This window comes from Rhagoletis zephyria, unplaced genomic scaffold (assembly GCF_001687245.7).
Source record: "Rhagoletis zephyria isolate East Lansing unplaced genomic scaffold, Rhagoletis_zephyria_1.1 Rzeph_scaffold_02946, whole genome shotgun sequence".
NCBI lineage: Eukaryota > Metazoa > Arthropoda > Insecta > Diptera > Tephritidae > Rhagoletis > Rhagoletis zephyria.
The window spans coordinates 44,448-71,929 of NW_016160030.1; the positions used below are offsets into that span (position 1 = coordinate 44,448).

At 36.4% G+C, this 27,482-nt stretch overlaps 3 protein-coding genes across 7 annotated transcripts in view; 2 read left to right on the top strand and 1 right to left on the bottom strand.

Annotated features, from left to right (window-relative positions):
* Past1 (putative achaete scute target 1) overlaps positions 1 to 7,709 on the top strand; it is a 21,383-nt gene extending 13,674 nt beyond the window's left edge. For 3 of the 4 annotated variants that reach the window (XM_017622831.1, XM_017622830.1, XM_017622832.1), the window contains 2 exons: positions 6,660 to 6,833; positions 6,919 to 7,121. In XM_017622831.1, the coding sequence (XP_017478320.1) occupies positions 6,660 to 6,833; positions 6,919 to 7,121 (377 nt within the window). Of the gene's footprint in view, positions 1 to 6,659; positions 6,834 to 6,918 lie in introns of all 4 variants that reach the window. The other variant, XM_017622829.1, reaches the window with a different exon arrangement.
* Positions 7,710 to 18,728: 11,019 nt separating this feature from the next.
* LOC108368078 (heat shock protein 67B2) lies at positions 18,729 to 20,886 on the top strand. Of its 2 annotated transcripts, none has more exons than XM_017622834.1 (4): positions 18,729 to 18,964; positions 19,023 to 19,201; positions 20,376 to 20,535; positions 20,593 to 20,886. In XM_017622834.1, the coding sequence occupies exons 2-4, from the start codon at positions 19,075 to 19,077 to the stop codon at positions 20,654 to 20,656; spliced, it is 351 nt and encodes a 116-aa protein (XP_017478323.1). In that variant the 5' UTR covers positions 18,729 to 18,964; positions 19,023 to 19,074; the 3' UTR covers positions 20,657 to 20,886. The 2 variants fall into 2 exon arrangements, with proteins under 2 accessions (XP_017478323.1, XP_017478322.1); XM_017622833.1 differs by having other exon boundaries at positions 19,031 to 19,201.
* A 28-nt stretch (positions 20,887 to 20,914) lies between these two features.
* On the bottom strand, positions 20,915 to 27,476 carry LOC108368079 (DNA polymerase theta-like). The gene is given in 14 exon segments (XM_017622836.1): positions 20,915 to 21,243; positions 21,327 to 21,439; positions 21,505 to 21,743; positions 21,808 to 21,926; positions 22,019 to 22,119; positions 22,184 to 22,347; positions 22,445 to 22,626; positions 22,689 to 22,786; positions 22,849 to 22,958; positions 23,016 to 25,743; positions 25,821 to 26,109; positions 26,166 to 26,386; positions 26,388 to 26,926; positions 26,978 to 27,476. Coding segments are annotated over 14 exon segments (5,598 nt in total). The 5' UTR covers positions 27,359 to 27,476; the 3' UTR covers positions 20,915 to 20,929.
* Between the last annotated feature and the right edge of the window lie 6 nt (positions 27,477 to 27,482).

Genomic DNA, 27,482 nt, shown 5'->3' on the forward strand with positions numbered 1-27,482 from the left:
GTATCAGTATTGCCATAGCTTATTCATCCTTTTACAATCAGCCATTCAGAAAATTAGCACAACGAATCGAGGTTATCGTTGATAGTTGAGTTGAAACTGAGGCGCGCTTTAGCAGTTTTACAACTTTAAAAATGCATACACACATACATACAGTGGCGGTCGAACATGATGATGATGAAAAATATTTTAAATATTAAAAATGAAAGATCATTCATCCATTTTTGACCGCAACTGTACATACCAAATAGTAAATACTGAGCTAATTAAAAGTAGAACACGAGAAAAATTAATTCTTTATTTATTTAAAAAGTGGTGTTTATTTTTAAATAACTAGTACTAGAGAGTAGATATGTATTAAAATATCATTTTTAATTAACAATATTTTTAATATTAGAAATATCCTCGGAGGCGCTACCACTATTTGAAAAACACTTTCTTTGAATGTGTGGCAGTTGATTAATTCGGTCTATAGGATAGGCAATGCTATGAAAATAACCACTGGGATCACTGAATTTCGAATTACAAATTATTTGAAGCCTTTTTTTATAAATTTTACCAGAAAAAACATTTCAACACTATAAAAAATATCTACATATGCACCTACAAATGTTTAAAAAAAATTTAAAAGTAAACATTTTAAAAAGGTTTTTCCACGTTTGCATAGCAATTAAATGGCCCTTTATTCAGTAAATTACCACTGTTGGTAGTAACGATTTAAAGATATTAGTAAACACACACGCTGTCGTGACGTTACAAAAAACAGAAGTGGATTTCGAAAAAAGGCGCGTTAAAAAATTTTGCGAAAAAAGATGCTTATGAAAAACTTCGGCGAAGTATGTTAAGAGTCTTTGACGCTGACGTTTTTTTTGCGTCTGTTTTCGCCGTCTACTTTTGAGCTCGCGCCTTTATTCGTGTCTAGTGACGATAAGGTTCAAAATTGTTTTTTTATTTTTTATTGGAAACTTAAAACAAGCAAGCAACTGTTTTAATATTATCTTATCTAATCTAAAGGACAACATCAAATTTTAAACTTTATGTTTACTGTTTTCGGTGCTACAAATAATGAAAAGAGCCACAGAATGTAACCCTAAAGTCTTTGACGTCGGCAACAAAATACCCTGTATACTTGCATATGTTTAATAAAAGGCTGTAATTAAATTCTCAACAATCTGTATTTCTATCCCGCGTACTCATAATAGGCGTATTTTGATATAATGTATGTATGTATATAGAGACATACATATGTACATACAGTATCGGTTATATCAATAGCACACTAATTTCAAATTGATATTGTTTGCCCACACTTGTTTGTTTATTTATTTTTCATAATTTTCAATTAAAATAAACCCAAGTTTAAAACTTTATAAAAACTAAAAAAAATTCAACAAATTTTCTTCAAAATTTCAAACTTTTCTCAGAAATGTTGAAATTTTTTTGAGCATACAGTTTTATAGCCCATTAAATTTTAGTGCAACAATTTGCAAGTTTCAAGTGGCTAATAGCCCATTTCCAACAAACGTTAGGAGTTCAGGTAAGTTACAATAATTTTAACAAGTGACTTTCGGCAAGGTTTGTTTCTTCATTTTAGCTTTTTTCCTTTCGTTTGCTTGTACGTTATATGAGTAACTACCTCTTTCGAGTTGTAATCTGCTTTTCCCAATTGGTATACACTGCAGTTAAGGCTTCATGGAAATGAACTATAAAAATAACCGTTGATTTTTTAGAATTTTTTCTGACGCATTTATATGGGTTTTGTTAGAGAATTAACTGTGCTTTAATTGAAAATTCTTAAAAATGAATACATAAATAAACAGGAGTGGCAAACAATATCACTTTGAAATGGGGGTGTTATTGATATAACCGATACTGTATGTGGTACGAATGATCGTAGATATACATACATATTTAGAAGATTTGTATATACATACATTAAATAGTATGTAAGTACCATATGTATATACGTTATACACATGGGCAACACATATCGCACGTTTGTTTATTCCTTCCAATTGTATTTGTGGATAGGTATTTGGGCGGAAAATTAGCTTCATCCGCAGTTCGGACTAAATCCATTGTGTTTCGACAAATGCACTGCTATGTAAATACGTGTAAACACATTATGTCGAAAAGTGAACGAACTTCCGATCAGTAAACGCAGAATATCTCTCTCTGCAGCGGAAGAATGTCACCAGTGTTGCCGTTTCGGTGCAATTGGGCCAAAATTGGTAGTTTAATTTCTCAAACTAAGGCTTTGGTAGGTTCGTTGGTTTGTTGTGATTTTCGAGGGGTTTTGGTAGGCAAATCACATCATTTATTCATTTTATAAAACTTCGAGTATCTCTGTTTTCGAGAGTACATGTAAAGGATGATGTGAAAAGGAAAAGACAAATGGGACATTTTAATTTGTGTAGCAAAAGTAAAAAAGAAAACACGTAATTTTCAATGGTTGTCTTTGAGTTCGTTCTTTTTTCTTCATTTTACCCAAAAAGAGCTGCGCCTCAAGTCAAATTATGGACAATTTTATTTTAATTGATTTTTTTTTTTTATAAAATGTTGTACCTTCTTACATATGTAACAGTATTTAAATCACATTTTCAATTAAAGTGGAATTTTGGTAGGCTGAGAGCTATTTTGTACCAATTATGGTAGGAAAAAAAGTTCGAGTGGCAACACTGAATGTCACGATCGCGCACAGTGACTTGTTTTTGAAAATTGACTGACTAAAAATTATAAATTTTTCCTAATCACAGTTTTAGACGTTGAATTGCGAGAAAGAGGGGGAGACTGTTGAAAAAAATAATCTCTTTTAAGTATTTAAAAGTCGTTATTTGAAAGCATGTGAAATGTCATTCGTATGCATTTCAAATAAAAAAGATTTGTGTTATTCCATTCCATTGGAAGACCCTTTTGGTTAGCAGGGCTCCTCATTTAGATGACTGAGATGAAATATTATTGAAAATGTAGGTACTCAAACTTTCATTTTTATTAGTTTACCTGGTGGATTCTACTGCTGTAAACTGAATAAAAAATATGACGACGCAGGCAGGTGTTAGACCACATTATATTTTCGAGTACTAAACAGTTAACTAAATTTTTTAAGTTTCTACTAGACTAAATTAAATTAATGAGTTTTACTTCTCCTAAAGCTCTCATTACATACATTTGGACAATGTATTAAACCTAACAATCAGTACAATAATAAAGTCATAGTACCAAGTCTTCGAATCCGAATGATTTGGATTTACTTTTCGAATCTCAAGACAGAGTAGACCCCTAGGATTTAATCTTTTTCTTTTGTATGCGGACTGATTTTTAATTTTTGTTTTTACGAAATTCGTCCGGTTTAAGGAGCCCCGGATTTTTTTTTCAATTCGATATGCATGGGTTTTAAGTGATTTCCTAAATATATATCATTCTGTGCGCATTGACAATTTGCTTTCACAGTTATTCTTGGCTGCTTGACAAATAAAAATCGGACCGAAGTGCGTGTTTTAGTTAAAACGTGATTGTCAACACTGCCACGCATCTTTTCGTCGATCGTTGAAATATACATAGCTGTGCCGGCACAAGACAAGTGTGTGATTTCGAAATGTGTTATGTACATATGTGTGTACATATGTACAGAGAAACCGTAGCTCTCGAAAGAACATTAACCTTTGATTAATGAACTTGATTTAGCTGCAAGTATGAGTAAATTTAGTGCGATTTTGTGGGTCAAAGCAACAAAGCAACTTAAAAATCTTTAAAGCTTTAGCCTGCTGTACTAACAATTAAAGTCGCATTTTAGGCAACAATAAGAGAGTTTGACAATGCCATCACCACTGCTTCTGAATTTCCTAACATTATTAAAAATGCGATCGCTTACGTAAGAACACTTCCACTCTTCGCATGTTTGAACAATATATATATTCAACTTTTTTGGCACCTTATCACATGCCTGGTAACTTCTTGCAAACCTGAAATATTACTTATCTCTTGATGCTTCGTTTACTTAAGTGCTTTTCACTTATTTGCTTCTGCAGATGTGTGTGTGTGTGCTCTTATTTCTATATTTGCACCAGGTTCTTAATAATTTGCGTCAACATCATTTCCATCGCCGCTTCTAATCATCCAAAGTTGCTGAATAACATTTGTACTAGCATTCTGCTTATCTTATCAATAAAATCGTTTTCTCTTCATTTTTTTTTTTCTTAAAATGTCTCTCCCATCTCTCTGTCCCGTCTGAACTGTTAAAAAAAGATGCGCTCACCGTCGCAGACCCGCCCAGTTGTCAAACATTAAAGCAGCAAATAGCGAATTTTATAAATAGGCTTTGTTGTAGTTCTGGCACATCTACTACATAGCATGGAAGGAAATTGTAATGTAAGAATATACCGTTTTTTTATTGAATCCTCCACCTCTTAACACTCTTTATTGCACTCGATTTTGTTTGCTTGCTTTTTTGTTGTCTTAATTTATTATTTATATGTATGTAGTTTAATCTCGAATGAAAATGAAGAATCGATTTTCCAAATAAATCTACCAGCCGTCGATTTTCAGCACGTAAAAACTAATCAGATGACTCAACTGAATGATTAAGTAGGTGGTGCTTCCATTCATAAACTCTCCATACTTACACAAAAATAAACAGCTGAGGATAAGCAAGTGGTCTTAAGCGATTACGTCATTGAATAACAATTCGTGAGAAAAGTTTATCGATCCTGCATTGCATGTAGAAATTAGTCCTTTGAGATAAAACTCAACGAAGGTGGGTAGGTTGTCGTAGCGAATTTTAAATCGAATAATAGCTACACACTTTTAGACATTCCAAAAATGGTAAATTACTTATGGTTCCCACACTACTTAAGGCAGACGCCATAAAATGGACGCCTAATTATAGGTATGTCTCTCTGAAACCACTATCGAATTCTACCAAATGTGTTACACATATCGCTGATCTTACAAAGCAGAATCTAGTATAGTAGAACCCGCTTAAGTACCTGTACCAAAAATGCTGGGTTTTAGAGGTACTTAGATAGAGAAAATTTATTAGTTAAATAGTAATTTGAGCAAGAAAAATTGAGAACGTTAAGAAGCTTGCGTACTTTCGCAGGGATCATTGAGAGGTTTTTACTCTATTTTTAAATCAGACCCGGAGCCACACCCAGTGTTGTTTAAAGTTTACATACGGTTTTCCTCAGTAACGATTTGAAAAAATTCCCTCTCAGGGTCAGTTAATGACTCATTAAGAACATTTAATGAACATTATGCTGATTTCGTTTCTTCCAAAAAATTTTGCCCATCCACGTTGCAAAATTTGTTTGATGGTACACTCAACCCTGCATGTTATTGCCTCTTGTGTCCTTGTCCAACTCATGCCTTCATAACATTGCCGTTTTAAGCAACCATCTGATTTTCAGGGCAACCTTCTCCCCTGGCGAAGTTTCAAAGGGCAGAGAATGTGCCTTTTTTGGCTTACAAGAGTGTGACATTTTAAGAAACGACTACAAAATTTTAGCACCGCTTGCCTTTATTTTAGATTCGAACATGAAAAGAGAAAGGGGCAATCAAAAGGCGACATTTTTTGGTAAAAACGAAAACACCATTAATGTTAAGTAATGAAATGAGATCCGAGGATCGCTTGCTTTTTTAATTAAATGTTTTCTATGAATTGAAAATTCTCATACGAAAGGCGTTTTTTTGTCTTTCGAAAGGCTGTGGTGAGTTTGAAGACAGTTGTCAGAATTGGCCTGTCAACGGTATTGTTTGTGTTTAGCAATAAGTTTCTAAAAATAAAATGAAATTATAAAAATTGTTTCCTTTTTAACCGACTTCCAAAAAAGGAGGAGGTTATCAGTTCGTCGCAATATATATATTTTTTTTTTTTAATGTATGTTACCGCATAACTTTGGACCACGTCAACCGAGTAAGGCCTTGATTTAAAGTCAATTGTACCCGATGCACATGTTGACTCCGTGATCTGCCCTAGTATCATGTGCAGCAGACAGACCTTTTTAATTACTGAGACCGTTTGATTGCTCTCTTCCTAATAGAATCCATTACGAAATGCAAATGCATCGACGCAACTTGGTTCGCGCTTGACTCACACACAAATATACAAGCGAATCAATTGTGCTGTAATATGTACGTCGACAATTGAGATTAAATTGCCTTAAACGCATTCAAGAATTGCAAGTACCTTCCATTGCCGGCCGCCGACACGCTGCTCCAGCTTTCAACTCATGCCGATAAAGTTGATGCGCGCGCATGCATTCAAGCGCGCGCCCCGGTCAAGTGGGTTCTCGGGCGAAATGGTGGCTGAGACAATTCCAAATTGCACGCAATTGCTTCTGTTACTACATAGTACTTGCTTGCTGCCGATTGAAAAGGCCATCAAATGTAAAGAACGTTGACTGGCTGGCTGGCTGGCTGGCAGGCAGGTATCTTTTGCTCGGGCGGTAGGCGCAACAATTAAGTAAGACGATTTTCTGTTTACTGTAGCTTTAGCGGCATTGGTAAAAACTGCAACGCTTGCCGTGCCATCTATTTCACCTACAATAGTTGTTTTTGCCTGTTATTAAAATGACTTATTTTTAATTAGTTTTTTTTTTATTACTTTAATATTTTCCTAGTACTCACCCACATTTCTGACTTTTATATAATTTGATTACTTTTAGGTGGCGCCTTCGCTGGTGTGATCGACGATCATGTCTCACCGTTTGGTTATATGAAGGGTGAGGGTATCGATGCTGGCTTCGGTGAGCACGACTGGATCTGCAATCGCGATAAACCACGCACAGATGCCATCTTCAATGCTCTTGGGCCGGTGGATGGACGCATATCGGGAGCGAGTAAGCATACAATTAATACTTTCACTTTCAACTCCAAATTTAAAATATTTGATTGCAACAACTTTTCTTACTCTCCTCTGTGCAGCTGCCAAACAAGAACTGATCAAATCGAAGCTACCCAATTCGGTGCTCAGCAAAATCTGGAAACTATCCGATGTCGATGGCGATGGCTTCCTAGATGAGGACGAGTTTGCGCTCGCTATGCACTTGATCAATGTCAAATTGGAGGGCAACGAGCTGCCTAATGTGCTGCCGGAGCACTTAGTACCACCAGCGAAGCGATGCTAATGTTATTAAAGCAATTTTTCATATTTTACGGCGTTTGAATGATTAATCATTTCACTTCGTTTATGTTTCCTATATAAAATCGATGCTAATCTGTTGTATAACTACGACATGACTTGGAGCGCTTAAGTCATTAAAACTATGTCTTGTACCTACCAAATATTTGGCGTGGTTGAAGAAAAGTCAAAATGCATTCAGAATGCGTCGATTAAAGTATGTAAATTGTTAAATACTAAATGATCTATCCCAACTGTTGTGTACCCAACCAAGGCATTGAATTTGCTAAATATGTATGTATGTATGTGTCTGCTATAAGCGAATACATACCGCTTTGCATTGTATGTGTGTAATTATATATTAAGTAAAATTTGAGTTTTAAACGAAGCATGTCAATGCAACTAGAACATATTTTTAGACATTTCATACATATAAACACATACAAGTATGCAAAAATATCAGCAAAACAAAAAGAAAGTTATTCACTAAAAAACTTTAGACCAATATACAAGTAAAGTATGTACATATGGTATGTACATTCAACAGTACATATACATAGGCACTGGGTTGATAAAAATCTTCTTTTTCTATAGATCAAACAAGATTTTATTTAAAATGAAACTGTCACTAAATGTAAATGTTTACAGCACTTGGAAAATTAAAGTGAAAAATAGTTGATGTTAATTGCGCTTATTTCCACTTTTGTCCGCAATGTCTCATGCACACAAAAATGTAACAAATTGATTTGTTGAAAAATAAATTGCTTAAGGAAGACAACAAATACAAGTACATAGATTAAAACACTTTCGGTTCCGAATTCAGAGACCTTTGCCGCTCTTTCCAGTTTTTAGTTTAAACCTATTACTTTTTTCATATTTTGTGCAATGTCTTGAACACACTATCAAATGCAATATTTTTATATGTATATATAGTATCTATACAAATGTGTGTGCTAATACCCCAAGTTCAGTTCGAAATTAAACAAAAATGCATATTTTCATTTAATGAATTTTAATTAATTAAATTATTTAGCAAAATCAATAACAGCATTATTCGTTTGCTTAGTTACATACATACATGCATGCATATGTATGTACGAGTACAAATATCAAACGTTTCATAATATAGAAAATTATTTCAAAATTTACGTTTTAGGAGATTTTTTCATACAATCAATAAGTTTGATAAGAAGAATATGTTCAGTCTAACAGATAACTAAACTTCACAAAAGTGGCGAAGATACATCTGCTTTTGTATAACAACTGTATGAGTTGTGATCAAAATTCGATGGGTCTTCCCACAAAATTAAAATTTTGAATTAAATCTCTACATTATTTAACGTGCGATATGCATTAAAAAATTAAAGTGTTAAACAAAAGAAAGGAAATTTTATACACATATGTATGTATGTAGATATTAAATGAAATCAATAAATCTTTTTTTGGTAAAAAAAAAAATATATATAAAAAATGGTGTGAAAAATGTATACTGTTTGGCCAATTTGGCTAGAATCTTTTTTTAGTTGTTCGTAATTGCCAGGAAAAGGTTTTTACGAAAGAAAATTTTGGGAAAACCCTCCAGGACAGTCGAGAAATTGGAAAAATCGAAAATTGATTTTCTTGTACGGAATTTTATGTGCAATTCCTTCGGAATGGCATTCGAATGGAAAAATAGAAAATTCTAAGTGGAAAAATACGGAAGAACGCGAAAAATTTGAATTTTTCGACAAAAGCTTGGAAATTTCGGACAATTGTGAAATTCATTGGGAGTATGAATCAATTGGGAACAATTTTCTCCTATGTTTCACAACCGATTCGAATGGGTGCTGCTTTTTGGAAAGGTGTTTAGAAGAAGGAGTGCACAAAGTTTTAATTTTTCCGATAGGTGGCACAGGGGTTGAGCTACGCTAAAAAAAGTGCATTTGGTTCGTTGGTAGCCTTTTGCTTAAATTAGCACACAGGATCCATTTTTTCCGNTTAGCCTTTGCCTAGATTAGTATATAGGATCCATTTTTTTCGTTAAGCGGGGCAGGGAAGCTCCTTCTTTTTATAAGAGGTGATATCGCGAACGGCTGTACTGATTTTTTGAAATTTTGGACACCTACTGCAGACTTTCGATATATTAAGGGAGCGTGGCATCACCCATACATATCGAATTTTTCATACTGTATATCTCTGGAAGTATTTGTGGTTGTGTCCTTCCGCGTGCCGCTTTCCAAACATATTGAAACTTTTACCTATCTGTAAGTATATACACCCAGTATACAGTGCTTTTTTTTTCTTTTTCATAATCAATTTTTTGTTAATTTTTTATAGAAATATAGTTCATTTTCCATCAAATGGCACCAAATTTTGGTTACGCAGTTTTGTAGTTCACACAATTCCAGTATCATAAAGTGCAAGTTTTAAATAGCTATAAGTTACCTTTGATTTTAGAGAATTTTTTTCGCTGATGATATAGCGCATTTTCTCCGTACAACGAATGCGTGATAGTTTGTTTGTATGGGAAAAAATGCCGAAGAGTGTCAGTACATAAAAGACTTATTGTGGTGGCTTAATTCCTTCTAAACGACCGAAACTTCCGAGTTATTGCTAAAAGTCATCGATTCGGAGGCACCAGGGATCAGAGTCAAATTACTCCTGTTAAATCAACCATCAGAACCACTGCGGTCTTTGCTTTACGGTGACTAAACAGAAACAGAATGTGGGCCAATGATACTCACCATTTTGGAAATTGCCACCAACTATACTATACAGATTCAAGGACGATTCACTGTCGAGGACTTCTTCCCGGTATAACGCTTTCGTCAGGTTATTTAAGACAGCATCGGAGGGCATGCCTTCTGTCGACCACAAAACCAAACGTGAACGTGAATTGCCGGCGAAAACGTTGGACCAAATGGAACGTAGACCCGAAAAAGGCGGGGCTTAGTAGTGCCGCTACAACAACAACAACAACCAAATGTTTCAATAAAAAAGTTAATTTTTGGCGGGACGAAGTTCGCTGGGTCTGCTAGTATATTATAAATTCAAGAGCACTTTAATTTGTTCTCAGTATTTTGCTGTTACTTTCGCCAAAAATGGATTCTGCTTCAATTCAGGTCTATAGCTGACAATCCATTTTTTTTATGGTTTGAAACCATGTCTATTGTTTGGGCGTGGGAGGGAAAGTGCAGCTTCTGTGGTTTGTCCGTGGGAACAGAGACATGCGCATAATTTTCTATGCTGTAAACAGTTTGCTGCTCCTTGGCTCATTAGCTGTGTTTGTTCAAAGCACTGAAATGTGGGTGTTTCCATCGAAAGGTCTACCGCGAAAAAAAAAATTAAAGTCATATATCTAACGTATTTATGGGCCAATTTGCTTGCTTTTTACCTCGCTTTTATTAGCTCGGGATAAAGTAACCTGATGACAGTACGAATGGAAATTTGAATAGCGAGGTTTTAGTTTTTTAAACCATAATTGTATTATTTAAATATATATTGGCTATTTAAGTAGAAAATTTTGTGCGTAAAATGGTCTTGCTAGGTGGCGCCAACGTCGAGATATTTTGAAAAAACCGTATTTATGGTCCGATCTGGTTCGAATTTGGCGTATGTAGTTATAACATAATCACCCTCATTGCGAGAGTCGTGTCGAATGCCAGCCGTTTTTCGAGAGTCGAATCGTATCGAAAATTGCACGTCATTGCCTAAAANATTATAACATAACTCATAGATTTCCGTAAAATTTACCCTGAATTGGCGCTGAAGTCAAAATATAAAGTATGCTCGACATAAAATGCAGGTTTCATTTGCGTTAAAATTTCATTTAAAAGCAATGTTAACAAAAATATAACGATGGAAATTTATGTCACGTGACGCCACGTAACNCTCAGGGATTTCCATTTTTCATTCATTTTCATTTTCCATAAAATTTACCCTGAATTGGCACTGAAGTCAAAATATAAATTATGCTCGACATAAAATTGTGGGTTAAAATTTCATTTAAAAGCAATGTTAACAAAAATATAACGATGAAAATTTATGTAACGTGACGCCACGTCACGTAACGTTTCACACTTGGGGTTGTAAATGAGAATTGAAATAAGTTGCATTTATCCAAAAAACTCTAAAATCAACTAGAATTACTCCAAATTATATTAAAATAAGTTTCATGAAAAGAGCCATCCGCTATTCGCAGAGTTTTCCGATTTTGTAAGAAAAGAAAAAATCAACTTGCCTTTTTTGTCACGTAGCGACACTCTTTAATTGCTTATCTTTAAGGAAAATGCGGTTCGGTTGGTTTCATTTTTCGGATAAATATANTTCACACTTGGGGTTGTAAATGAAAATTGAAATAAGTTGCATTTATCCAAAAAACTCTAAAAGCAACTAGAATTACTGCAAATTATATTAAAATAAGTTTTATGAAAAGAGCCATCTGCAATTCGCAGAGTTTTCCGATTTTGTAAGAAAAGAAAAAAATCAGCTTGCCTTTTTTGCCACGTAGCGACAACTCTTTAATTGCTGATCTTTAAGGAAAATGCGGTTCGGTTGGTTTCATTTTTCGGATAAATATAGAGCTAATTATATGCTAGACAAGGGTCTAAAAAAAGTAAAAGAAAACAAATGTTTTTCCTTGTTTGTTTCTCATTGAAACGTGCGACTGTCACGTATGTGACGTATGGAAATACCCATTGTCGTCTCTGAAAATGCTACTAGTTCACAAAATTATTTAATTTTTAACGTCAATTGTTAATTAGTTTTGAGTTTATGAAGCCACTTTGTATGAAATACGACAAAATGTGTTCTACTAAATTAACGACACTTTTTACTCAATATCTCGGAAACTAAAGGAGATGTCCAAGAATGGAGAACGCCATTTTTAAAATATTGATTAGTTTAATATGACTGCACCACTAGCTAGTTTTTTACTAAATTATCGAAAAAAATTTAGTAAATATCTCGGAGACTGAAGGAGATATCTAAGAACTGATAACACCAATCGAAAGACCTTATTTCCAAATATATAACTGCATCTAGAACTAAAAATGGTCGAAATTGCGCTTACAACAATCTTTTACCCAGGCGACGGTATGTATGTAGGTAGATTTTTGTAACAACTCAAAAAACAAGTGTCAAGGTAATCGTGCAATAACCACAGCGTCAAACATAAAAAAAAATAGCACTAGTAGGACACTTCCGAATCCCGACAAACAGTAAGTACTTAAATTCAATTGCAAAGGACTTCAAGGTAAGATATCAGATATAACCGACTTTATGATCGACATAGCATAAGGACAGCTGCGACAGGTTAAATAGAAAGTCAGAAATTTTGAACAGTGAACGACTACACACCCGTAAGAATAACGGGTATCTGCAGCAGCTCGCCATACATCACAATCGCTTGGGGTGGCCTGATAAACAGTGTCACATAGCAAACTATGCCCACCTTATCATCAGACCATCTGTCTATCATCTCGTATGCTGACGACTGCTCGATAATGATGTTTGTAAATGGAATTGATGACTTGTGCTTCCAAGTAAACGGTTACCACTCCGAACTTTCTCGTTTATTCACTACATAGATCCTAACGCTCTTCATAACGCCCCCTCGCGTGGAAGCTCTAAGCGGCTGCTAAATCTTAGCAGAGACGGTTTAAGAACTCTCACCGGATACCTGACAGGGCACTGCAAATTGAGATACCATCTACACAAACTGGGACTCTCTGAGGAGACGAAGTGCCGGCTTGGTGGGCTGGAGGAGGAAATCTCTGAGCATATATTATGTGATCACCCACGTATAGCTCGACTTACCTTATACACCTTGGAGACTCACACCGATCCCGAACCTGGAACCAGTGTTGCCACGGACAAATTGTTCTTCCTACCAAACTCAACCAAAACCTACCAAAATTTTATTTAAGTTTTTTTATATTTTTTTATGTTTGTTATTTTTTTTCTATTTGCATGCAGCTGTGCATCCTTCACTAAATTTTATATCCCTCGAACAATAAGTGCAATTCAAGACCTTTAATTTGAGCAAAGGTAGAAAGAAGCCTCTAGGCACTCTGAGAGCCAAGTTATAACAATTTTAAACCAAACTTCGAAACTGCTGTACTAGTTTTTACTCCGAAGTTAGAAAAAAAAATTGCGTAAAATGTCGAATGAAATTTCGAAGTTTAACTTTAGAATCGTAATAATTTAGCTCTCAAAGGGCCTAGAGCATTCCAACAGAACTTGGACAAAGGGCTACTTTGAAACTATCGCTATAATACGCGGGCACCGCTAGCTTAACTTCAATCTTAACTGCGATAACTCGTTTCACTCTTCTTATATTCAACGTATATATTCTACTAACTGATTCTTTTAAAATATTTATTTATTATTAAAGTTTATACAGTTAAGTTAAATTAATAACAGTGCATAATATTTTAATGAAGAACATTCATTTTATTGTAAACATATGGGAATGTGCTGCAATTCGTACGATTTGAGATCGATGCGATCTGCAAAACCTTCTTCGGAGATTGATTAACAAAACCGCAAAATTTGGCCGTGTGTTTCTCGTCGTTTTCACTTGAAATATTTATTTAAAAAAAAAATAATCAAAAATAGCTTGCAAATCGCACCGATTTCAAATCGTACGACTCGCAGCATATGGCCAATAAACTTAATATGTGACACGTAAAGTTAAAAGGGACCTACGCTCAAAAAAAAAGATTTCGAGAAAAACGACTTTGAAGTTTACCAAGCTGATTTTGATGCTTCTGACATTTTAATGGATTGAAACTCGTTACTCGGGGGTTTTCGGGGTCACTGATTACGTATCCGATGTTAGTTTTCTAAAATTCAAAATGGCGGATCCAATATGGCGGATGAGATTTCTAAAAATTGATCGGAATCGCTTGAAACTCGTTACCCGGGGGTTTTTGGTGTCGCTGATTACGAATCCGATGTTGGTTTTTAAAAATTCAAAATGGCGGATTCAAAATGGCGGAAAAATTTAAAATTTGTTCGGATTCATGTGAAACTCAAAAATGTCGTTGACACCGAAAACCCCCGAGTAACGAGTTTCAAGCGAATTTGATTAATTTCAGAATAGTTTGTCAGATTTGATTTTTTTGTACTTTTTTTGTGAAAGTACCTAACTTTGAAGTGAAATTGTGAAAAAACTAATGCAGCTAGAAAGCTGCGGTTTATTGCATTGGAAAGAATGGCCCGTTTACTATACGAGTCGATGAAAATGTGAAAACCGATTTTTTCTGACCGTACGTCCCTTTTAACTTTACGTGTCACATATGATGCTTGAATCTTCATATTTTCAGGTAACTTCTTAAAATCTGGTTTATATTGCACAGTTGTGCAGGCTAAAATCATGTTATTTTTGACATGTTCGTCAGTCAATACGCTTCGGTATTTGTTTTTTGTATCCATTAGTTGTGAAAAAGCCTGTTCCAGAAGAGTAAACGTCTGGAAATGTTGAAAGTTTTTCTTTGTCTACTGCCATACATCGATTTCGAGATTGCAAAGTTGTATTGAAATCATTTAGTTTTGCAGTCACATCAGTTAAAAATACTGCCTTTGGATTTCAGGAAAATCTTTATTTCTGTCATCAAAGCTACAAATATTGAGAGCACTTTACCTTGACTCAGCCTTGACTTACTTCAGACTGGTAGAATACGTCACCGAATTAACTCTCAAATTCATCGAGCAAGGCTTTGAATTGCCGATGCTTTAACGGTCATCCGCGAATCAAATTCACAATACGAACGATCGTGCTCATAACCTTGACAAGGTTGAGTGTTTTTGCAATCAGATTTTCCTTGTTTTTCACTACGTTATATATTTATATCTTACCCACGAGTACGAGTTTCCAAAGTCAGATTGACTAACAGTGCCTCCTTAGCAGAAAAATCAGAAAATACCACTCTGGTGAACACTAATAAGTGCGGAGAGGCTGAAACATCGGTCAACTCATCTATTTTTAAGGGAACCTAGTCACATTTCTTGAAATCGCTTTTTATTTGGCCATGAATATCGTTTGGTAGGTCATCAGATAACGACACTTTTTTATAGCTGAGATTACGTTGTTTTTGTTTTGAAGATCCTGAAACAGAGATTCTGTCATGTCTAGCATAGAAAGATAAGAAGGGAATGAGTTCGTGAAAATTCAAAAATAAAAGTCTACTTATGTACCAAAAAAGCTTTCAATTGTGTTAACTTTTCAATTCAATACAAAATATTCTGTTCATCTTCTTGCTTGCGGGCGCCTAAAATTTGGGTCGCGAGCTACCGTTTGGACACTACTGGACTAGAGCCTTGGCTTAAATTAAAGGTCTTGAATAGCACTAAAACTGACTTGGTGTTCGAGGGATAAAAATTGTGTGAAGGATGCACAGCTGTATGCAAATAAAAAAATGCAATATATAATACATTTTTCAAATTGAGGGGTTGAAATTTTTTTTCGTTTTTTAAACGGTGGATTCATGTTTCTCGTCTCAAAATCTATAATATTAGTATAGTTTTTTTTTTTTCAAAGAACACTATTTTTGACCAATTTTTTTCAGGTCAAGGAGTGCCAGTGGCTCAATGGCAATATTTTTCCTTGAAAGGCAATTAAATTCGTTTTCAAAGCCATATTGCTTTATATGAAAATATTGCTTCTGTCGAAAGCGCTACGATTAATTGGCATGAAGTGTTAAAAACCACACTGTGTGCCGTTGAGCTAGCTCGAATATCTTATTTTTCAGTCGAGTTTTAAAATTACTACGGTGTATTTTTCTCAAAAACATATGACTCAAAACATATGGTTTGTAAAAACATAATTTATTTATAAACAATATAAAATATAATAAAATAAAATGTCTAAGTATCATACTTGGGCGTACAAAATTTTTGATTTTTGAAATCTATTTATGCGACCTTTGACCTTTAATATATATTTTTTTACAGATCTCGGATCGATAAGGACTTTTCACATTTTATTTATAGTGCCGCTCGTATTATTCGCACCAATTTTTAGCTTTATGCGAGTAACTGCAGCCTTGAGAATTTAACTCGAAAATGTGAGAAATTAAATTCTCTAGAAATTTGTATGCAACCAATTTTTATGAAAAATGCAAAATAAAATGATTGCAAATCGTAAAAAAAAACAAAAAAAAATCATAAAATCCAAGATGGCGGAATGTTCCCATACGAAATTTATGGGTAAGACTGGATCCATTATCTTTTTTTTTTTGAGACAAAGTTTAATTTTCCTGGGCCAAACAACTTTTTTATGACTTATTTTTTTTTTAGGTTGGTTGGAAAGTATCCAACTAAAATTATTGTAATTGTGAGTTTGTGAATATGGATGTTTGTGGCTCAACCACGTGAAAACTACGGAACGGATTTGATAAAATTTTGCAAACAGATAGTTTATGACCTGAATTACAAGATAGGAAATATCGGATAATAAATCAGAAAAACTTAAGTAATTTTGAAGTTTATTAATGCGCGTTAACGCTAAAAAAAATTACTTTTATCAATTTTCTTAAGTAAGGATCACACGATTTGTACATTTGTCCACTTTGGCAGTCACAGAGTGATGTTGTCTATAATAATAATGGGTTCAGCTCAATAAAAACTTTTGAAACAACACCACTCTGGAATTGTGAAAACGAACAAATCTGTACAAATGTACAAATCGTGTGATCTCTGCCTTAGCGTTATCTACGAAACTACTTAAGTTTTTCTGATTTACTTAGTCGAATTATGGCTATTTTCAACTAATGCGGTTTGTTTAAAAGTAAAAATGCAATTCCAAAGTAATTAATTTTTGGCGTTTCCTGCAAATTGCTCAAAATCCTAAAATATACATGTCACCAATAAAAAAATCTCGACGTGCTAGAAAAAAATCAAAGATGTATTTTAATTTAACATACCTAGATATTCAAAAAAATAACATAAATATTGGAGGGGGGAAACAATATTTAAATTTCGCAGGCCTGTTTAATTAGTCGTGCGAAAATTACAATTTAATTTGCCCAGGTCAAATGTGTTTTTGGTCCACATACATACATACATTTTTTTATAAGTGACAGAGTGGGTTATGAGGTATTGCTTAAAGGACCACCTCTAAAATTTCGATTTATACATGCACACATACCTATAACCCATCAAAATCATTTATACTAATTTCCAAAGCCGCTAATTTTTCTCCCTTTCTACTACTTTTAAAATGCATGCCACAATTAAGACAGTCTACCATTTGGTGAGTTCGTACTGACATCACATACATATGTACATTAGGGTGCATAACCAAAAAAAATTTAGTTTTTCCATCGGAATAATAAAATTTGTAATATCGTAAGACTTCACCCAAAATAGTTCGGCAAAATATTGAGATTTATCAGAGCTGGACCAATTTGAAAATACCTAAAGAAATCTCATTAAGCTGACTCCGTTAATAAAAATTTTAAACATTTTTATGAAGATCATTTAAGGCATACGGCTTAGCTAGAGCGTCGGCTAAGAAGAGCATAATGGTAGAACATGCCTGAATTAAGGCAGGCGAAATAACTTCTGGGAAGCTATAATCCCAAAAGATCTAAGGAACTAGTCAAAACACTAACCTGAGTTATATAACAGAGATGCTAACGGGGCACTGCAGACTGCGAGCCCATATGCATAATATGGGGATGAGTGTAGACGACTTGTGTAGGTGCTGTGACATGACACCGGAAACTCCACAGTATCCTGAGAATGCGATATGGTTGCGAGAAGAAGGCTAGCACATCCGGGAAGTATGTGGCCAAAGGCTACGTATATACACTCACTACACTGCCTCGAAACTGCTTGAGTTCATCAGAGTACTGGGGCTAGATGAGTGTTATGTATCTATTTACCCAATGATTTCGCGCTATTGTGTCCAAATGACCCGATACAAGAATTTGTTACACTCACTTGTAGTAAAAGGATCTAAACTTTATTTGAAAACCCTTTTTTTTAGTCTTCCGTTGCTAAATTTGAATAAATTCGGTTTGAAATACGCACTTTTGTGTGTGCGGAAAGGTGTTCTGGCGCAAAAATACTGTGACCAGCGTAGCCCGAGTTGGGCGGAAAGTTGTTAAGCACAAAAATACTGTGGATGGCGCACCCCGAGTTTACATTTTCTCCCCAGGGGTCTGTGGAAGGGTTGACTTTTTGCGGATTCTAAACTGTGCTCCTTCTGGTGGGTAGGGTATCAAAAGCCGCGCCTTTCCCCCTCTACCCAGTAACTTAACAATGGGCAAATAAGTAATTTTTCAGCAAAAAAACAAAACCGAGAATTGAATATTTTTTTTTGGGTATTAGATGGAAAAAACTTAATTTAAATTTTTTGAGTCTCCATAGGGGAATCTGTACATTGCCCCCTGTACGACAGGCCTTAACCGTATCCAATCGGCACCAAAATTTATATGTGATATCCGTGACCGTGGTATTACGGAATGAGTGGGTGAGACTGAGATTTAAGGACCACCCTAGGTAACATAAAAAAAATCCGACGAATTGATAACCTCCGTTTTGTGAAGTCGGTTAATAACTAAACATGTCCCCTATATTAAGCTTAAACTCTATCTTTAAAACTAATTTTACATATAAAAACTTCGATTTTTCATAAATTCTAATATTTTTCCGAAGTATTTTGGCGGAAGCGTTTAAATATAATACACTTGATATTTCCGATAGAAAAACAGTGCCGATTTTTTTGTATAGAGAGTGATGGACCCTAATGTACATATGTATGTACATATCTTATCTTGGAGAGAATTGGAAAGAACGGGGAATCGAATCAGTGGTTTGATTAAATATTTGTAAAGCAGCAGGTCGCTAGAAAAACAGTGTCAGGTGAGTATTAATTGTTGGACGAATCGTTTTTTGTTTAGAGTCTTCTTTAAATTGGAAGAATTTCAGATTTTTAGCACCAAAGCAAAATAGTAAAAGCGCACATTGGAAGTATGGCTACCGTCACCTATGAACAAGTTAAAGATGTGCCCAATCAGCCTAGCACCTACCTGATCGATGTGCGGAACAAAGATGAACTCGCCAGGACTGGTGTGATACCAGGCGCTATAAGTGTACCAAGTATGTAATGTGCAATGTTATTAGTAATACTGAAGTGGGTGTGACAAACGGGTATTTGAATCAAGGAGCAAAGTTCTGGTTTACATTTATGTACAAACATGTTTCATAACATCCTCCGCCCTTCTACCAACATGCCTATCAGGAGGAGAAATCTCTGTGAGATGGCTCTGCAAAATCTGGTTGCCAGAATTAGAATGCCATCACTATGAAAGAATTCGCCTTTGGAATCTTGCTAGACTTTGAGGGTGTTATGACAATGCCACCTTCAATAGAATGTGCAGCTCGGCTGAAAGGCATGACTTTGTTTAACGCTCGCCTGGAAGGTCGTTATCCTCATGGTGGTGTGCTTTCTCCCTTGCCAAGCACCAGAGGTAATTGGTTGTTGTTGTAACATCATGAAAATTTTCCAACAAAGTTTTTGGGGAGTGTTGCTGAAGTGAGGTCCTTGGCCTATCTTGGTCGTTCCGGTTACGTAGACACGGCAGGCCATTCTCTGCCAGTTGTTTGCAGGAAAGCGCGAAAAGCACTGAATATGATTGATACTCGGTGTAGTGATAATAGGTCCGTTCAACCGACCAAAAGTATGTAGTATTGTGCTCTTTCCTAGGAGAAGCTTGGACAGCATTGTTGCTCTAATGGGAGTCACCATTCAAATTTCTCCCGAAGTACAGTAAATAAATGTTTTTGGACTTAGCAGATTTTGTTTAATATTAGATATTTCTCCTAATTCCGTTCAAAAAGTTATTTTTACCGAAAAGGGGAGTTAGTAGAATTTACCACAACGTCGACGATACGTTCTCATCATTTTTTGAACCATAAAAACGCGGTACCGCACTAGTTATTAAGTAGTAAGACGTAAGTTCTAACATCGATGAGTCACGTTTCGCGTCGATAAGGATTTTTTTTTTTAACATAAAAAGAATTGGGTAAACAGTAAAGTATGTCAATGTACATCAATAGAGATTTTCCTGGAATCGATTAGATTCTGAAAAAAAACAGTTCTGGTAGCGGCACTCGGCATAGAATGTCAATTAAAATTCTACCCAGAGATAACGAAAACCGCTAATTTATTTTCGCCGATTTAGGCAAAGTAGTCGTTTGATCATAGAGAAAAAAGTTTTCAGACGTTTGTTTTATCGTTTAATTTCAAATATTTGGGTATTATTTTTCTCAGTGCCGGAGCTGGAAGCTGCATTTCAAATGTCTGACAACGACTTTAAAACCGCTTTCAATCGTGACAAACCCAGTGAAGGGACGGTGCTGATATTCTCTTGCCAAGCTGGTGGACGTGCCAAGCGAGCTTACGATTTGGCAGTTGCGAATGGCTACAAAAAGTACATTAATCAAAATATAAATACATACATTTATTATATGTCATTTACAATTTTTAGCGCCAAGTACTACCCTGGTTCATGGACTGAGTGGGCGGAAAAGGAGGGCTTGAACAAGGCTTAAGATGCGATAAGTGGACGGACGCTGATTATAGTCCGACTTTGTCGTGTATGTAGCAGACATGGTAACTTAAAAGCAATCAACGAATACATATGTCTGAATGTAGCACACTATAACTGCATGTTTCCAATTTAAAATTAATCAAGCGGTATGCTATTTATTGCATTTAAAGTAGTTTACAATTCATGTAGAATGTTAGCGCTTATTAAATAAATTAAAAGTAGAAAACTTAACTAAGACTTAATTATTCAAGCGTTAACAACACCTATGCAGAAATTATGATTTAATTTCTTGTAGCTCACCCCAACTCTGGCCGATTTTCAGTTTGACTTTAAGTGGTACGCTGAGTTTAACAGAGTTTTCCATGGTAAGGCTCAAGATTTTGGCCACCTTTTTCGCCTTATCTGTGGGCACTTCGAACACCAGTTCGTCGTGTATGTGCAACACAAAGCGCACTGCATTCGCACTTGTAATGCCCAACTTGTCTCGGAACTTTTCAATATTTTTTTCCATGCGTAATATAGCATTCTTGGCTATGTCCGCAGCAGAGCCCTGAATAGTCGAATTGATAGCCTGACGTTCAGCTTGATCTGCAATGGACAAAAGACCACATATACAAAAATATATATTTAAGGCATCAATGAGAATTGACGCTCATGCGTTTTTCCCTTACTTTTTTGCTGAGCCTCTCCACTATTGATATGCTCCAGATAACGACGTCGTCCAGTAATGGTCTCTATATAACCATTGTTGCGTGCGAATTTAACAATTTTATCAGCATAGGCTCTACAAAATAAAGTCTTATTAGGTTAACTTATGCAACCGTGCAAAAATAATTCCTCTTGCATTACCTTATACCTGGATAAGCCAAATGAAATTGCTGCGACAGAGAACTCGCTTCCTGTTCCGTGCATTTGAGTGAATCTGCCAACCTGCGCATTCCCATGCCATACACTATACCATAACAAATTTGCTTGGTTCCATTACGCAATTGTTCTGAAACATCAGCTTCCGATACCTTATGCCAACGCGCCGCTATTGCAGTGAAAATGTCCCGATTGGTGTTCATTACTTTTAGCAACGCCGAATCCTATATTCGTACGAATTATAAAAAAGTTTGTATGATATATCTTTGCAAATTCATGTGTAGTTACTTGTGAAAGATGTGCCAGTATACGCATTTCGAGCTGGCAAAAATCGGAGGTAAGCAAGCATCGACCACTTTCTGCAGGAAAAAATGCGCTGCGACAAGATATTATCACTTTTTCGGCACCTGCAATACAAACACAAAAATGCAATAGTTAGTGGTAAGGACAACATAGTATACATAGTATATGGAATATACCGACTATATATTGTATGTACCTTCATAACTGATTTCAAAGTCTTTCGCCACATTTTGCAAATTTGGTTCATTCATTGAAATGCGTCCAGTTTGAGTGAATGTGACGCTCTGACCATGTATTCTGAAGAAAACAATGGAATTACGTAAATAAGAAACAAAAATTCAAAATAGTTAAATAATATAACCTATTCTTTTGCACACATTTCAAGAGGGGTTGTATATTTTTTGTTAACGTTGTGCTTAATTTGCGATATTCAATGATGGCTTGAGAAATTGGTGAATCGATCTTTTCGAGTATTTGCCGTGAAGTGCTTATACGGCCGCTGGATTTGCGATGAAGACCGACAACCTTAAGTTCAAAGGATAATGTAATTCAAATAGGGAAATATATAAATAAAAAAGCCTGTTATACAGATAGACTTGCTATTGTTTTATAGCGGCATTACCTTCGCCACCGCAGCAGAGGATCCTAAATTGAAGCGTCCGCCATGCATTTCGTAGATTTTCAATTCGAGCTTTTTCATCGTTTCTAGCATCTGTTGGAAAAGTTTGCGCAAAGCTGCTTCATTCGCTGGGAACCCAATCATTTCCATATTGCAAAGTGAAGTTTGTAAAGGCATTTCAAGTTCTACAAAATCATAGGGGTTTCTTTAAAATGTGAATGTAATGCTAAAAGATACGACAATTAACCTTTAAAAAATTTGTACAGTTGTCCTGAGCCGATGCGCTCCAGATTCTCTATTTGTGCTTTCAGTATATGCAGAGTAACGCAAGCCTCGACTGAACATCTACAAATAATTTTTATCGTAAAAAAGTCATCTAAATTTTCAACTTAAACCTCTGCAATTACCTAACCTTGGCCAAAATAGCGCTAGCCGTGTCCAATCCATGGCTACCATAACCACGTCCATTGCCACACAAACTAGTAAGGGCGGTGCATTCTGGTGCGAATTGCTGTGTCTATCAAATCGATAAAACTTAATACATAGATATGCAAAACTAGCTGTTATAACTTACTATTTGTTGAAAGCTCATGAATTTGTCTGGCTGCAGAAGCCAATTGGCCACCTTTGGGTCCTCCAAATCAACGCGCAACTCACCGAGTTCGCCCAAAATGCGACACAAGATCTTCATTTGCTCCTTGGCATCGACACAAATTAAAGTGCTACCGCTTTCCGCTAAGAGTGACCTCAAAAATTGTATTTTCATTTCCGCAGTCACGCTTTTGCAGGTGCCTGCGGTTTGCATATTCATATAATAGACTATATTCTCGGTGACACCAAATGCACAACCGGCCAGATATGTATTATCGTCAATTTGGAAGTCTTTTGCTGCTACATCCTTCCCAGCGGCATCGCCACCGGTCATTTGGTTAATAAGCAAATTGCCGCCTATTAGTGGCTTACGTTTATTTTCTTGTTGCTGCAAGCCGACACAGAAGCCAAAACGTTTGACTTCTATGAGCTCTCGACATGCAGCCTGGAAGAGTTTCTGGTCCCCAGAGATATCCACCACCTCGAGGCGATTAAAATTCGCTGATGCCGTATCAACTTTTGAGCAATTTAAAATATGTGAAGCATTCAATTGCAGTGGATTTTTGAGCAATGAGTTTTCTAGTGACAATTCAGAAACCTCTATTGAACTGGACGGTGGCGAGCTTGCGGTGAGTTCTTTTTTTGTTATACCACTTTTTTGTGCTTTCAGACGTTGAGTGGTGCGCAGCAGACGTGATGCATGAACCGAGTGCTTCGCAGGCGCTGGAGAATCGGCCACAGCTTGTACAATTTGCTGAGATTCGGGAATTTCGTCAACATTGCTTTTAGCAGCCTTTGGGGATGCAGACGAAGTTTTTAGCTGATTTCCAACTTCCAAAGCAGCCTTGATGCCAGTATTTAACTCGAAGGAGTCATCGGCCATGAAAAGCGATTCGTCCAAGTTATAGTTTTCATTTGGAAAGTGCTTGGCAGCAGCGGATGCTTGTGGCATGGCAATTTTCGCGTCCACAGAAGTAGGGTTTGTAGAAGTAAAAGTGCGTTGATGGTTGCGTGGACTACGACGTGGAGCGGACGGTAGTACTTGCGTCGCCTTAGGTGACTGCTTGTGAGTACTTTTGGTTGTTGTCTGTTCATTCAAACTCTTAGGAGTATGTCTAACCGCCTTACCATTGACATTTGGCGTAGTCTTATATGGAAGGTTCACGGAATGTGGCTGGGCAACTGCTATCTGTGGGGGTTTGGCATTCTCGGTAGATTTGCGCAACGAATATTTTTTTGTTTCGGTATTGACCTTCATTTGAATTTGCTTTCTTTCCATTGATTCCGCGGCTTTTCCCTCTTCTACCGAATTTGTGGCGTTATTTTCCGAAACCCTGCTTCTAGCCACGACTTGGGTTGCTTTGAAATTTTGTACAATTTTGGCATTTCCTCCATCCGCGGGCACCTTGGCATCGGTGTTTTTATTTTTCTCTTCTTTACGCCCCTCCGAAGTAACAAGCTTATTTAATTTGCTAGTTTTTGTACCAGGCGATACTCCGGATCGCCCAGTTTGCTTTTGTGTATTCTCATTCATTTCAACAGTTGTTTGTTTTAAGTTTTCAGGTGTGATACTACTACTTTTAGCTGCCACATTTTCTTTATTACTGGCGTTTATAGAAGTCTTCGCTATGTTTAGATTCCCGCCAGGTTTTTCATTATTTTCAAGCCTTTGCTTATTATTTTGCTCTGCCGCCTTCTTTTGCTGTTGCCTTAATACACACAATGCTTCTTTACTGGTGGAAGGTTTCTCCTCCAATAAATCCTCCTTGACGCTAGGGCTCAGTCTTTTTTGTTTTGGCGGCGTTACCTCAGCCTTTTTAACNTTAGCTGCCACATTTTCTTTATTACTGGCGTTTATAGAAGTCTTCGCTATGTTTAGATCCCCGCCAGGTTTTTCATTATTTTCAAGCCTTTGCTTATTTTGATCTACCGCCTTCTTTTGCTGTTGCCTTAATACACGCAATGCTTCTTTACTGGTGGAAGGTTTCTCTTCCAATAAATCCTCCTTGACGCTAGGGCTCAGTCTTTTTTGTTTTGGCGGCGTTACCTCAGCCTTTTTAATGCCGTTACTCTTCTCACTTTTACGTTTTCTACCCTGCTCTATTCTATGCTCTTCATAAGACATGTGAAAACTATCTGCAGAAGTGGTATCATGTGCATCTTCTTGTGTCCACTTAATTGTGCCTACACCTATTTCATACTGTACGTACATGCGTGCTTCTTGTATTAACAACTTCGCGCCTTCAGCAACGGTCAAACCTATTTTGCCAGTTATGAAAAAGTCACGCACTTGATTTCGCTGCTCAGCTTCGTAATCTGCTTCATTTTCATGTTGCTTGGCTGAATCGAAGCTCAAAGCATTATATAGCACCTTTTCCACATCGAAAACGTCCGCATTTGCCAACTCCACAAGCGTCGTTATACCGGCGTCAAATAGTGCGCGAGCACGTTTATGATTTAAATCCGGTAAACGCATTAAATCAATAAGGTCTCGGTGTATTCCAAAAAAGAGGCGCTCCTTAAACTGTGACACTACCAAGGATAATGTAGACCATTGCAGTGTGTTACAAAATGCGGTGACTATGCCAGCGAATGTGGACGACATTTGCTGTAAGCTTTGCAACATGCCGCGTGTGCATTTATATTTGGCGGCTACTGCATTTATGGGTACTTCATTGACCAGTTCCTGTAATGCCAACGCAGTGTAAAATCTAAAAAAATTATATTTGATTTTCAATTTGCGAATGCCGGTAATATTTCAGTTGTTAAAGGTGGCTTATTCTATAACCTTTTATGTATTTGCATAAGTTTATAGTCCAACTTCGTTTGCCCACGCATGGCACGCACTAAAAAGGATTCTTTTACACCAACGAGTTCACCGACTTTTTTCATAGCTGGCGACAATTTTTCCCACATGTCGAGAAAGAGCAACCAATCGAGGTCCTGCAGCTGGTAGCATACCGAGTAAGGTGTCACCAAATACACAGCATGCAGTTCTGACTCAAGTACAAAGCAACGGCGTGACTTCTGCAACTCAGCGAAAAGTAGAAGTCCATCAGTGGGCGGCATGGATGCAGCTAAGAGTAATAAAATATGATTAGTCGTTGTTTTTTATTAAGAAATTCCGGCTTACACAAACACGCTTGGCCCAAACGTGTTGCGACGTAACTTTCTCTATTCGTTTCGCTATCAACTTGCAGTCGTACAAACTCGTATTCTACAAGAAATTTAACAGCATCTGTTATAAAAAGATTATCCCCGTCTTCACTATTGTCCTTTCCCTGTTCGCTAAGCTGCTTTTCTGCACTTAGAAGCGTACATTTTACGAAGTTTGCAATATCATCTTTAGTNCATTTCTTGAAGTGCGACGGGGCGAAAATCTGTAATAAATAGCTCTGCATCCAACCAACGCTTGAGCAATTCAACGTTGGCTAACGTCGCTGACATAGCTACCACTTGCATCTTCAATCCATACTTGCGGCACATGTACAACACTTTAGCAATCAAAAGTTCAAGTATGTATCCGCGACCAGGATCGGATATCAAATGCACTTCATCAACGACAATAGTGCCTATGTCAGCCAATTTGCCATGCTCTAGAAGTTTATTGATGATAGAGTTGGCCTTTTCTATAGTACATATGGCGACATGTATGTTATCAAATCCACCAGGAGGTGTGTAGCCACCGAAAAATCCCTCAACACGATAGCCAGCTACAGTTAGCAAATCTTGAAGATATGCCATTTTTTCGCGTACCACAGAAATGAATGGAAGTATAAATAATACTTTTTTACCACGCTCCAGGACAGTTTTTAATATTAAAATTTCGCTCACTAGAGATTTGCCAGCTGATGTAGGAGCAGAGTAGACGAGGTTACAATGCTCGAATAGAACCTGCAAATTGGAATTCATTATTACTCTAAGTAATTCAATTTAATTTTATACCTTGGGATTGCTTAGACACTCGATTTGCCAGTCGAACATTTTAACGACGCCTTTCTTTTCGTATTCCTGTAAAACGCTACGGGGTAAATTCCAAGCGCTAATACGCTTCAGTGATTCCAAATCTGTTGCAGCCTTTTGTATTTTTATCTGAGATTGTTGATTTAAAAAGCCTGTAGCCTTGGACTGGATGCTATTCTGGACATACGAATTAGCCTTTTCTTTTTTTAAAGGGGCTGTTTCCAATGTCTCTTTTACTTTTGCAAGTTCACGGCGACTTTCTTCCAGCTCTTTTGCTAGTTGTTGATTTGCCTCTGAATTGTGCAGATCTAAATACACAAATCTACTATTATCCAATTGGTGTATTTCAGGTTCTGCAGTCATTTCCCTATTTTTCGATATATCGTTTGAGCCATCAATTGGTAATTCCGGAAGAGAATTTTGAACAGACTCATTCTTATCCTCGTCAATTGGTTCTATAAGATTTTTAAAATCTTCGGAAAATATT

Bases quoted from the DNA above. Each gene is read 5' to 3' on its own strand.
- LOC108368078 (XM_017622834.1), top strand. From the start codon at position 19,075: ATGGCTACCGTCACCTATGAACAAGTTAAAGATGTGCCCAATCAGCCT. The intron at 19,202-20,375 runs GTATGTAATGTG...TATTTTTCTCAG, and splicing joins AGGCGCTATAAGTGTACCAA to TGCCGGAGCTGGAAGCTGCA. The intron at 20,536-20,592 runs GTACATTAATCA...TACAATTTTTAG, and splicing joins GTTGCGAATGGCTACAAAAA to CGCCAAGTACTACCCTGGTT.